The sequence below is a fragment of the Scomber japonicus genome, chromosome 9 (genome assembly GCF_027409825.1).
Source record: "Scomber japonicus isolate fScoJap1 chromosome 9, fScoJap1.pri, whole genome shotgun sequence".
Lineage (NCBI taxonomy): Eukaryota > Metazoa > Chordata > Actinopteri > Scombriformes > Scombridae > Scomber > Scomber japonicus.
This window is the reverse complement of record NC_070586.1, coordinates 27,325,891-27,338,336: the sequence shown is the minus strand read 5'-3', so window position 1 is coordinate 27,338,336 and position 12,446 is coordinate 27,325,891. Positions and strand designations below refer to the sequence as shown.

General features: G+C 42.2%; 1 protein-coding gene across 2 annotated transcripts in view; it reads right to left on the bottom strand.

The window, feature by feature from the left end:
* Window positions 1-244: 244 nt before the first annotated feature.
* The window catches only part of tcf7l1b (transcription factor 7 like 1b), a 31,437-nt gene continuing 19,235 nt past the window's right edge, over window positions 245-12,446 (bottom strand). The window contains exons 5-12 of one of the 2 annotated variants that reach the window (XM_053324669.1): window positions 5,734-5,869; window positions 5,053-5,155; window positions 4,383-4,466; window positions 2,387-2,530; window positions 2,096-2,255; window positions 1,892-1,999; window positions 1,658-1,709; window positions 245-1,131 (exon numbers count right to left, since the gene is read on the bottom strand). In XM_053324669.1, coding sequence (XP_053180644.1) covers window positions 650-1,131; window positions 1,658-1,709; window positions 1,892-1,999; window positions 2,096-2,255; window positions 2,387-2,530; window positions 4,383-4,466; window positions 5,053-5,155; window positions 5,734-5,869 — 1,269 coding nt within the window. In that variant the 3' untranslated portion in view covers window positions 245-649. The remainder of the gene's footprint in view (window positions 1,132-1,657; window positions 1,710-1,891; window positions 2,000-2,095; window positions 2,256-2,386; window positions 2,531-4,382; window positions 4,467-5,052; window positions 5,156-5,733; window positions 5,870-12,446) is intronic. The other variant, XM_053324670.1, reaches the window with a different exon arrangement.

Sequence of the window (12,446 nt, the reverse complement as noted above, 5' to 3'; positions counted from 1 at the left end):
AAAAATGACAGGTGTGTTATGGACTTGTATTCTATTTCAGCGTGGCCGTAATAAAATGACACTTCTCATTAAAGCCACCTAAAAAGGCAGTTATCAACTTGTTATGCACTGCGGTCACTATTATGAGAATATTAATCCCAACCACATTACCTTGTTAACGAAACCTCTCTTATTAAATGACAAAAACATGGTCTAAATGAATGTGAAAAGACAGGAAACAGACATTTCTTATAAGAAACAATTTCAAATGTTTATTTAACATGTCAAAGAGGGCACACACTCGTGAATTGAAAAGGGGGCTGCAATTATTGGCCAGTACTAGGACTTAAAACTTAATACTAACATTAATCAGGTTTTGGCTAAAAAGAAAATGTGTTTTTGTTCCTTTTTGTTTTTATAAAGAAACTTTATGTACATTGGTTCTTTTATACAAGAGGTTCATTGAATAAATGCATCAAAAAAGAAACCAGTTCTGCAGTAAACTTTACAAAAAATACATTTCATTGAGAGATGTAGAAAAGGAGACAGTCAAATATTGACCAATAATATTTCTTCCTTTTCATTATTTAGAAAAAAAGTTGTTCTAATATCTATTTGAAAGAAAAGCAATATACAGCACAATAAATGGGAGAAAATTGCCTTTGTGGATTCATTCAGTTGGTTTGGTAACCAAGGAGAGGGGCTGTGACTGGAACAGAGCATGATGGGAGTGAAGGGCTGCCTGATGGAAAGGGGAAGGGGGAGAGAGCATGGAGTGGTGCAGAGAGGTGAAAGGGATTGGCCGGGTGAGGATGGGTGTGGTCGAGTGGCTACCTGAAGTACCAATAGGGATGGAGATGGGAGGTTGGGAGGAGGAAGAGGAGGAGGAGGAGGAGGAAGATGAGGATGTGGATCCAGATGCCTTCCCAGGTATGGAGAAGTGGTGGTGCATGCGTCCCTCCGGTTTGGTGGTGAGCGATAGCGGCTGGGCCTGCTCGGAGTGAGTGGCGGCAGGAGCAGCCGGCGAGGCCAGAGCCGCAGAGGGAGTAGCCGGCGAGTCCAGCATGCTGCCGTGGGACGACGCAGGGCTGTCACACATCTTCTCCGAGGGCAGGTACTGCACGCACTGCTTCTTGCTTCTTATTGAGAAATCTAGGGGAAGCAAAGGCAAAGTGAGAAAGCTGAATTATGGATCTTATGCTGGATTCAAATCTGGTACAAGTCCCTCAGCGCTACCGGTAACAGAAGTGAACGGGTGATTATTAAAACACTGAAGATGATGGCGATGACAGTTCTGAAACATGACGTGTGCATGTTAACATGAAAACAGAGAGCATATCAATACAGAGAGTGAAAAAAGACATTAAACATATTCAAATGGTATGCATGCATGATGTGAAAAAAAAAGACATTGTTCATTGCACAACAGCAGACATACCTGCCTCTACTAGCACTGAACCTCATAAGCTGCTTGTCAAAATATAGAACGGGGAAAGAAGTTAGTACTCGAGTGTCAGTGAAGGCTGCATGCCAAAAAAGTAGGTGAATAAATATAATTGAAAAAATAAAAAAGTGTCCCATGTTGCACTTGTGAAGGTCTAGGTTAGTTTCTACAGTCGTAATCCAGTGAAGAAAAATAAAACAAACAAAAGTGGTCAGAAAGAAAAGTCCCGCTTACCTTCTGGCTTTGAGTCTGGTTTATTCTCTCTCTTCCTCTTTTTCCGCTTTCCCTGCACAGATTAACAATGCCATTTAAAAAAATACCCACTGATTTTCATACTGAAAGACAAACCACCAACTACAACTACAATTTATAGAAAAAGAAGTATTGTGACTATAAGTACCGGTCAGAGTCATATAGTGAGAAAGAAAGGGAATTTTGGCGTTCCGATTATGATAATGTCCTACTCACATAGTTATCTCGTGCTGACCATCCTGGATAGAGCTGAGAGTGGAGTTGCCTCTCTTTTCTGGCCAGCTCGTAGTATTTGGCTTGTTCCTCTCTCGACAGGGAATGCCACTGTAGACAAAGACAGAACAGACATCAAAGGATTAGTAAACATCCAAACACACAGTAATAAACTTGCACACGTATGTCTCTCTCTGTGCTACTTACCCGTCTTCCAAGGATCTGGTTAATGGCAGCGCTCTCTTTCAGAGTGCACTCTGCCACTACTTTGGCTCTCATCTCCTTCATGTACAGCATGAAAGCATTCAGAGGCTTCTTGATATGAGGCTTCTTGTCCTCTTCTTTCTTGGGAACGGGTGATTTCCTGCTAATCCGAAACATCGAGAAGAAGCCGTTAACAAACCGTGAATGGTGTGGAGGTACCGGTAAGTTAAGTCAAACACGGGTAAACATTGTGCAACAAAGATGCTCAAAGATGACTATTTTAATTGTTCTTACGCATGCATTGAGGGGCTGATGTTATCACCGCTGGGTTCCTGCTTTATGGCTGGGGAGACAATGGCGGGATGGGGAATGCCGGTCTGGTGGAGGCTGTGCGGCGGTGGAGTCACCATGTGAGGGGAGAAACGGCTGGACACCAAGCTGAGGGAGGAAACATATATATTTTAACACTTTAACAGATTTCACTGCAAACCTCAAAAAAGATTGAGCTAACTTGCCTCATAACTGCCCTGTCTTATTCTCCATGTGAAATTCACTGTGCTTACTGTGCCTTGTCTCGACTACATTCATACACGCAATGAGTAACATGCTTGCTTTTTGTTCAAATAAAGAGTTTTTCAAAAGCCCCTTTATTCAGCAATGGCTAGAGAAAAGTGGAGTGTGTTGTTACCATGGTGACAGCATGGCCATGACACCTGAAACCACTTTCCTTACCACGTTCCAGACCATGGAGAGTGTTCTGACGGCCGTCCATAACAGAACACCTTTACAAAGTGTCTCTCTCAATTTCCAATTGTTAATACAATGGAGCATTGTAATGGACAAAGGGAGAAATTAAACTCAATGCTCCACTATCACTCGCTTGAGTTAACGTTAGATTGGAAAATTCCTCTATTTAAAACATTACAGAGACCATCATGCAAGACAATACACAATATAGCCTTGTACTTGCTTGACTCATCAGCTATATCTTAATAAACACAATACGGACTGACACAGTGTTAATTAACTTATATACACAGGCTGCTTTAGCTTCGTCTATACAGAATTGGAGTCCAGATAATATTTACTACCTGAATGAATAGAAACTTTTACCTGAAGTCAAGACTGTGCAAATACATGCCATCTACTGAGATATTTAAGTGATATTTTACTTCAGTTTCAATTTGTCTTTGAAACACTTAATAATTCATAGTGTAAACAAGGAAGAACCATATCATTCCCATGGTAATTAATCCATAATAACTGTATCTGTAAACATCCCACTTAGTCCCCAATGAGTCACTTTTGCTCTGACTGATATTGATGGTTAGTGGTTATAGTCCATTTAAATTCATGTATTAAAGTTATATCTATGTTACCTGTCATGTTGCCAAAACATTTTATTCTTAATTCAAAACTGATATTTCATAATCACAATTGTATGTTGTCTTATTGAATCTAATGAATAAATAAAGTTGAAAATTGTGTGGATTGGTGCAATATTTTCCGCCTGCTAGATCTGTCATATTCAATAGCGTATAGAAATGTAGGAATTCCGGCCTCATTTAAGAATGTGTGAGATATGTTCTGATTGTTGTGAGTCCATCTTAGGCTGGAGCCACACATGCTATTGATCACAGAGACCCTTTTGAATATTTCATTTCATACTAACACCAGAAGGCTCACTACAAATCTTTCCAATTTTGACAGAGGGTCAGAGAGTTTAGTCTGATGGGACGTGTAGGTTCAGATAAGCTTTGATTTGTCCTAATCGATCCTCAGTTCTTTCATCTCTGTGGTGTGTGTGTGTGTGTGTGTGTGTGTGTGTGTGTGTGTATGTGTGCGTTGTGGAGTCGCTCAGAACACTGGCCTGACCACAGAAGTTTAGCTCCAAGAGAAAAGACAGAAGAGGAACACTGAATGCCAATAATGCTTCAGTCTATTTGAGAAGCTGAACTTGTCTTTGATAGACTAAGACTTTACATCCATTTATATTCCTGACAGCGCTGGCTGTCCTTGAGGTGACAATGTTGAAAGTATGTTATTGAGTTTTTCTTTATAACCCACATTTTTGTGACTGAGAGTTATCAAAATTCCACCATTCAAAATAAGATGTAGGCTATTCAACAGTTAAACAATGTGAACAGTGGAGTTTTAACGCACACCTGCCAGTGTTTAAAAACACTGGCAAAGAAAGGAGAAATGTGATTACAGCATGTCAAAGAAGCAGCAGATATTAAATTTCTCCCTTTGGGATGACGGGGGTGTTGCTGAACATGATCCAACTCACCTGGACATGGATGCATTCATTGCTAGCGCTGGATAGGGGTGACGGAATCCCCCCGGAGGGATGGAGTACATGGGCTGGCCCTGCCTGAGAGACAGAGGGAGACTGAGTGAGGGGAAAGCTCCAGTATGAGGTGGATCAAACACAGCTGACAGCTAACCCACCAGCACTAATCCTCTACTCATCAACTCAAATCCCCTGCTTGTGGAACAGCACCGTTGCAATTGATTACAAGACCCATAGCAAAACCCATAAATGTTCATAAATTCCTCCCAGTAAACTGAAATGTTTGAATTTATTATTGCCCCGATATGGTGCACCTGCATTTAGATAGAGGGGCATAAAACCTTTAAACAAGTTTAACACTCTTGCTTAAAAGTCTGTAGCTTCTCAACATGAATCAAAAACTGTATAGTACTTCGCTAAACTTTATCTCACCACCAGAGGTTGGTCAATAAAGCTAATTAGCTAACAACAAGCGTTTTAATTGTCACATTACAGCAGGTGGCCAACCCAATGAGGACATTTAAAAAGGTTGTCGTAAAAGATTGCTGCACAGCATACATGAACATCTAAAAATTAATTTTCCCCAGAAAAACATTGTAAAATTTTGATTTCTCGCACCAATATAACCATAAACATATCTGTCTGTCTGGACTGGAGAGTAACTTACTGTGGCATCAGCCAGCCAAGAGGGTGAGCGATTGAACCAACAGCGCCAGGAGACAGGGGGTAGTACGGAGAGAGCTCCGATGGGTGAGGTGTCCGAGGAATACCTGCAGGCGCCACAGACAAGAGAAACAAGCTTTTTAAAATACAGGACATACCATCTGAGGTGGCGTGGTATTTTAATCGAGAGGTAATCTAATCTGCAAATCTGTAAAATATCTGTCATCAGGTTCACCATACTCTTGATAATCTACAATTAAACCCGTGTTATGTTTGAAATGTGGCAGTAACGGGTTTGTAGTGTCATCCTTTACAGAGCATGGGAGTTGTGGCCATCCAATAGTGACCTTTTTTTTAATAAAATGTGGCTAAATACACGTATATCCTTCTTAAACCTCACATATGAACCTGTTAGGCTAGGTTGTAGGAGTTTGCATTAGTTTGTACCTGCTTCCTGCTCTTTCATTGGTCAGATAAACAGGCTTTGGTTAGTCTAGTGTGACTGACTGGTTCATTGTAAATGATTTCAATCTGACTGTATCCTTAGAGCTCAGGCATGCATGTAACTACAATTTGCACAGTCACCTTTAAAGTATACAGGAGGTATTTAAGTGCTTGATACTGACAGATGTATCACTACAGTGTGCTGTTAAGTCAACCAATGTCCATCCAGTACACTCTTTACCTGTCTTTGGGTCGAGGATCTCCGGAGAGAGGTGCGATGGCGGCGTGCCGGGGGAGAAGTGTTCATTGCTGTAGGTGATGAGTGGCGTCAGCGGGTGGACATGGTGGGCATGCTGGACCACTGGGACTTTATTGGACTGTTGATGCAGGGGAAAAAAAGAGAAAAACAGACAAAGAGAATTTATAAGCAGGAGGCAACCAGTGAGCAACAAGTATCTATAACATAATACCCAAGACACACACAATGTAACACATCAGTGCTACTCGTAGAAGAAACAAGCGTATCACTATACTATACACTACACACACATGTCTTCTGTTGGTCATTGTTCTAAAGACCGTGCATCGCAGTAAATAGGCCATCATGTGTGAATGCCCTCCATGGTAAACATCACAGTCTGTGCGTGTGCCCTGTGATGCAATCTGGACCGGCACCAAGGAACACTAAAAAGCCTTGCAGACACATGCCAAGACCATTACGGCCATTTAGTTGAGAAGAGAACTGTTTGTTCAGTCCAACAAGAAAAACAACAGTGCCACCAAGTCCAAAAGTCACACTAGCAGCCCACAAACAAACACAATCAGGCTAAGGTAAACTACATAGCCATAAACAACTGGAGACATCATCTCCCACTCTGTCTGAGAGTAGCCAGTTAATGGGAGTATGGGAAACAGACACACATTGTGCTACATATGTGTTATAAAAACATTTCAGCATAACCTAACATACAGTATGTAGGTTGTGAGGAACACAATGTTCAGAGATGAAACTTGCTTTTACTTAAAGCACTCACAGGGTTGTTTTAGCTGTTTCAACAAAACATAAAAAAAAAAAAGTGCAGATCGTTGACGAGATCTGACCGGCACCGCAACTACAACGAGGATGATGAAGACAATAATAACAAACAGCGTCTCTACTTTCATTAGGCAGCGCTCAGCCTCGCAGTCATTTCCCCTGGCTGCCTGGCTGAATAGAGCACTTGTTGGCTCAACTTGTCACATGGGAGGGTCAAGGGGTGGGGGGGAGAAAGGAGTCTTGTTCCTCCAGGCTAACCTTTCTTCAATATCCCTCCCCACCCCCTTCTCAACCTCTCGTCTCTCCAACGTGGTCTGCTAGGGAACAAGGTTTGCATTGAGACATTTGTACACTCTCTTGCTTCAAGCTGCTTAGAATTGTTCCAAATCTTAGCCATGCTTTTTTTCTGCCACTTTTTTTTTTTAAAGGAAGGTCCAACCTTTTCCTCCTTTTAAATCTTTAGCAAATTGGTTTCTCCCATGTCTAAAGCATGCTTTGATTCTGGTAATGCCAGATGGAGTGAGGAAAATATTTACTGGTGTTAAACATGGCTATATTAAGATCACTTTCCTGAGGACCTTTTTAGTTTCTCCAGACCTGGAGCATATAAGGTCAATGCATGTGATGTGCCAAAAACACAATTTCTCACAACACAGAAACAGCTTTGATAAAGCTTCAAGGCAGAAATATTGTTGACTTGCGGGGTTGAAATCCCAGGTCCCACATGTCATGTATATTTGAGTTGTACTTTGTTGTTCTACTTCATGTACAATATGCCTGAATTTTCCCTATATTGTGAGGGCTGTTTGAGACCTCTAGACCTGGGTGCCAACACATTTTGGGAAGCAGTTCAGTGAGAATTTAAAATGATGCCTATTAATTATTCATATTCTGGAATACACCAATCGTGTGCTCTAAACATATTTCTAAGTTCGAAGGCACTAGTTTCAACTCCAGCCTGCCTTTCAGTTCAGCGGCACGACTAAATGTGGAGAAAAATTGAGCACACGCATGCAAAACTATTCTGACCTGTATCCTACCTGCCAGAGTGTCTCCGATGGGGATAGAGATGGTTACCTCATCAAGCAAATTCCTCTCTTCCTCATTTTTGAATGAAATCCATCAAAATCAGACTGATTATTTAAATCAATTTAAATTAATTAAGCCCCCCACAGGGCAGAGAGCATAAAAAGCAGTCATGTAAAATTAAAAAGCTAGAGTAATGGCTCAATCATGGTTTAAAACTAAACACTAATGTATCAATGCCTTCATTCACTCGCTTTATGTGTAGAGGCAATATTCCTCAAGCGCATGACAGCTCCATACACCCCGGTTTCATGATCCACAAGCAAAGCGTAATAAGGAAACCACATGGAACATGAGCCATGTTTTAAATATAAACAACATCTACGTGATAGGACAGATAAAGAGCAACCTGGAACCAGATGGTATCTGCATCAACAGACAGAAATCAAGCTCTTTACATAGACGTGCTTGTTGCAAACAGGTCTGCAGTGGTGCATACCTGCACAGCCAGCAAGTAAAAACACCCAGAACTGGTCTTAGAGTGATCGGGCATAGTAACAGGAAGGTTTAAAAGAAGAAAAAAAAACACAGCAAAAAGTTGCTGAGCCGGTGCAGAGAAAAGATGTCTGTCTCTTAAGAGGTTTTGAAACTAAAAAGGCCGAGGTGGCAGTACCTCGCTTGGCTGTCCAACTTGGAACGGCGCTAAGAAAAGCACAGTCCTTGGTCAATGTGGGTGGAGGGGTGGATTTCATTCAAGCAAACATGTTTTTGGATCCTGCACATCTGAATTGAATTACTAGGCAAACAGCCGATGGGGAAGAGAGCTTAGAACAAACTGAATAACCCCGCAGCTTTGTGTGTCTTTATGCTAGGCGATTCTGGGTGGGAGGCTCAGAGGCCTTTCAAAACTCCAGGAAAGACAGGGTGAAAAGAATGCCTGGCATGCTGAGAAATCCAAGCCTTGTTTGTCAACGCCAACAGGAAGCGGACGCGAGAGGGGACTGGCCGTGTCGTATGTCTTTAAAATCAACCACTCCGAAAACTATGCCATTCATCACAGACAACGTGTGCTTTACGTCTGGTCATCGCCTCTGAAAAGGTCAATGGTGGTAATATTCTGGGTTACAATAATACAACGTAGAGCGGCATCACATTACTGCAGTCATCCACTGACCGAGTGAAAATCCCCAGTGGTCATTAAATAAATTGAGAGGGCACACAAAATAAGCACAGCGTATACATCCCAAATATCACTGGGATTTAGTCTGGTAACAAATATTTTTAAGCAAATCTGCAAATAAACACTATCTTGTGTAATTTCTACCATATATCTGAGTCTGATCGTGTTAGAGTTTGACTGGAATCAAAGCTCTGGTTCCTTATTTCATTTCTGAAGAGGATCTTATCTCTGCAGTGGCCCAGTAGGACTGCAGACCTTAGATCAGTATTCAGTTCAGTCCTCCTAAAGCCTTTGATTTCATGATGGATCCCAGTTGTTCACTGCTTAATGCAAAATGGGGAAAATCTCCCTGGACTTCCAGTCAAAGGTCTGTTGAAAGAATATGGGTTGAAAGCAATTATATGTATCACTTTAACATTAAAAAAAAAAGAAAAGAAAAAGCTGCATCTTTTCTAGTTAGTATCTCTACTCATATTGTCAGAGAGCGCTCATGATTGCACTGGACACATGCAGCGAGACAAAAGGCATCTGTGGAATGCTGCTCTCGACCATGCCACTTCAATTCACTTAAACAATTCGATGACTAAGTGACTTATGACACGCTGACAGGACCAGGTCCCTTGCTGGCTTGATTACTCTAGACACTAATACAATATTCAAACAAAGATTCTTGTGTCCCTGTCAAGTAAAGATCAGCCCACATTTTAGCAATGAGTGAGCCGTGATCTGATAAGTAACGGAGGGGTGGAGAACTGGTCAGTTCCACCTCACACTGACAGTACTAGTCAGTGTAGTTGGTAATGACAAGGAGAGGAGGCCTTATGGATGAATTACTGCAAGTGACTGAATGACCTCAGTGAGGGAAGTATGCATCCTTGACATCATTATCAGTGCAGTGTTAATGACTGTGAGTCGGTACGTTGTTGAAGATGAGGCACACATAGTTCAGACAGCAGCGCCAACTCTACTTCCTCCCCTCTCTTCTTCTTTCCTCACCTCGCCTCTCTGGGTCCGGCTCGGCCACTACTGATGGGATGACAAGTTCCCCATACTGCATCACCTGGCCCTGCAGCGCCTTTGATGTATTATTCATGAAGGAACACAGGAGCTGATATGGGGGCTTTGGGGTGCTGGACATATGTGTGTGTGTGTGTGTGTGTGTGTGTGTGTGTGTGTGTGTGTGTGTGTCTTTGTGCACGCATATGTGTGTGTGTATGCATGCTGGGGTGCTTAGAAAAGCTTGTTCCCTTCTTCCCAGTCCTCCCACCACCACCACCACCACCACCACCATTACTACCAAAAGCAATACCAACTGAATGCTAAACAAACCTGTCTGTTGAATAATTGAGGATCTCAGGCCAGAGCAGGCTCTGATTAGCATACAGGCCTTATGGACCCAATCTGCACTGTGACAGAACGGCCTTTCCCTGGACTTTTATACTATCTGCCGAATGCTCTGATTTCTATTTTACATCCTCCTCCCTTGTTCCACATGGTCAGAATTAGCAGAAGTGTCAAGGCAATTTCAGTTCACCACCAGTAATTATACTGATATCTAACAAGCGTCTGTGGGAATGCAGGATAATAACGTTCAGAAAAATATCAAAACATCAACAGTGTCTCCATGTAGAGGCTTGCTATGGTGCAGCCAGAGGATGATTTATTAATCTGCGCAGGCACTTGACTGAGCAGGCCTGTCGACTAAAAGATCTCAAAAGCTTTACAGGTGAGCTAAAATTAAGCATAGCTGGCATGCACATAATATATAAGACATCCATATGCCTACAAGCATGTTTCGACAGATACTGCAAACTACGCCAGTCCATCATGAAAACAAAACAGCGATGTCAGATTTAACAAATGCTTGGAGAACGACTGCAGAAGCACAGGTCTGCTTCAGGAGTCCCTGCTGGTGTCTCCTCACTGCCTCTCCTCGGGTCGCTCTCTGGCTCCTCTTAGCCCTGGGCAGTAATCCCTGGCCCCCCGTGTGTGCCCATCCGCTCCCCCTGCTCTCATTAGTGCAGTGTTGGGGCCTGGGGAGCCTGCAGGCCTGGGGAGCCAGCCTGCTGCTCCCCTCCCACTCCTTCTCTCCTCGGCTGGAGTAATGAGCACATAATCAGCCTGGCTCCCTGTCAGCAGCAGCAAACCAGAGGGGCATGTGGGCTCCTGGCCCAGAGTCGGGGGTAAGGGCACAGCGGGGTGTTTCACTTTCTATCCTCTGTGCCCAGGGTACGCTGTATCAACTATTAGAGCTTCCCACCACACATCATCAAATGACCCTATGGTGATAGGTCACCAGAACAAGCATGGTGACTTCCTCTTTTGGTTCACATAATGAAAGCTGTTACACTCTGAATGAACTTCCCCACCTTTTACACTGCTTTAAAATGAAAGTATGTTCTCAGACAGCAGTGTTATCCCATATTCTTTTTCTGCCAATTCAAGTGTTTCATTTGAGTTGCACAACTTGAGTGTTCAACCTTAGACTCTCCATTAGATTTAGATTTTCATTTTATTCAACTGCAGAAAATGATCATAATATTAATAAAAGTGAACTGTTGTCCCCTGTAAAAAGTCCACTATAATTTAAAACCCAATGCTACCACCAATGTAGAACCTGCATATCAACAAGTTCCTGTATCTAGATAATAAAAAATAATTTAACTGCTACTCTAACAGAAAAACTGGGGAAAGTGCATGTTTAATTACACAGAAGTTGTGGATACTTCAACTATTCTATTCAAACAATGTGAGTAACATTTCTGCCAGAAAACTGTTTGATCCCTCGCATTCTTAGTCTTGTTCAATGTTTCTTTCTGTATTGAGTTTTCTGGTTTAATGACGTTCAAAGAGATGAAGGCCAAACAGAAAACAAAAAAATCACCTACACACAGCCACATGAAAAGTAGCAGCATAACTGAAGGACAGAACAGAAACAAGCCAACCTTCTAAAATGTGCTTTCATTTCCTTAAAAATCAATTGCTATTATTCTAGATGTCTTCTTTCTCTTTTTTGTTTATCCTGTTTAACTGCGATACGCTTTCGTACATTTCATACTGTTACATATTAAGTACATAAATTGAAATGAGTTCAGAAGTCCACACAGTAGCTGCTGTGTCAGGGAGAAATCAGCAGGGTCACTGACAGGTCAACATTTATTCTAATAAAATATCTGTAATTGGTTTCCATTGAGACTTAAGTAAGTCCTGGATTCCCATGAGCAAACTCAGTCCCCTTCATAACAGTTTCCCATTGACTGCGCTCAATGAAGACTTTGTTATGTGCATCACTGCGATTATGGGATGCAGCGAATCAACCGCAAACTCAGCAAGCATCTAACCGGGATATATAAGGTCAAGGGGGCTGAGTCACAACACAGCTTTTACTCAAGTGTACTGCCTAACTCAACTTCCCTGTCGAGTGAACGCCCTGATACAATCAAGCAGGTCAGATGTTAGATGTTAGATAGATGCTCGAAGCTTCATCTACCAAACAGGTTTACCGAGGCCCCGCATTGTCTTACCAGGGTGAGACACCGTGGTGACTAGTTCGCACCTGGGTGGGAAAGTTCAGGTTCAAACTTGAGAGTTTTATAGAGGAGATGGAGTTACTGTGATAAAGACAGGCACTGCGGGTGCTGTGGGTTGTAGTTGTACACAGATGGATGGGAACCAGTAAATTTACACTATAACTTCATTATTGTGAATAACC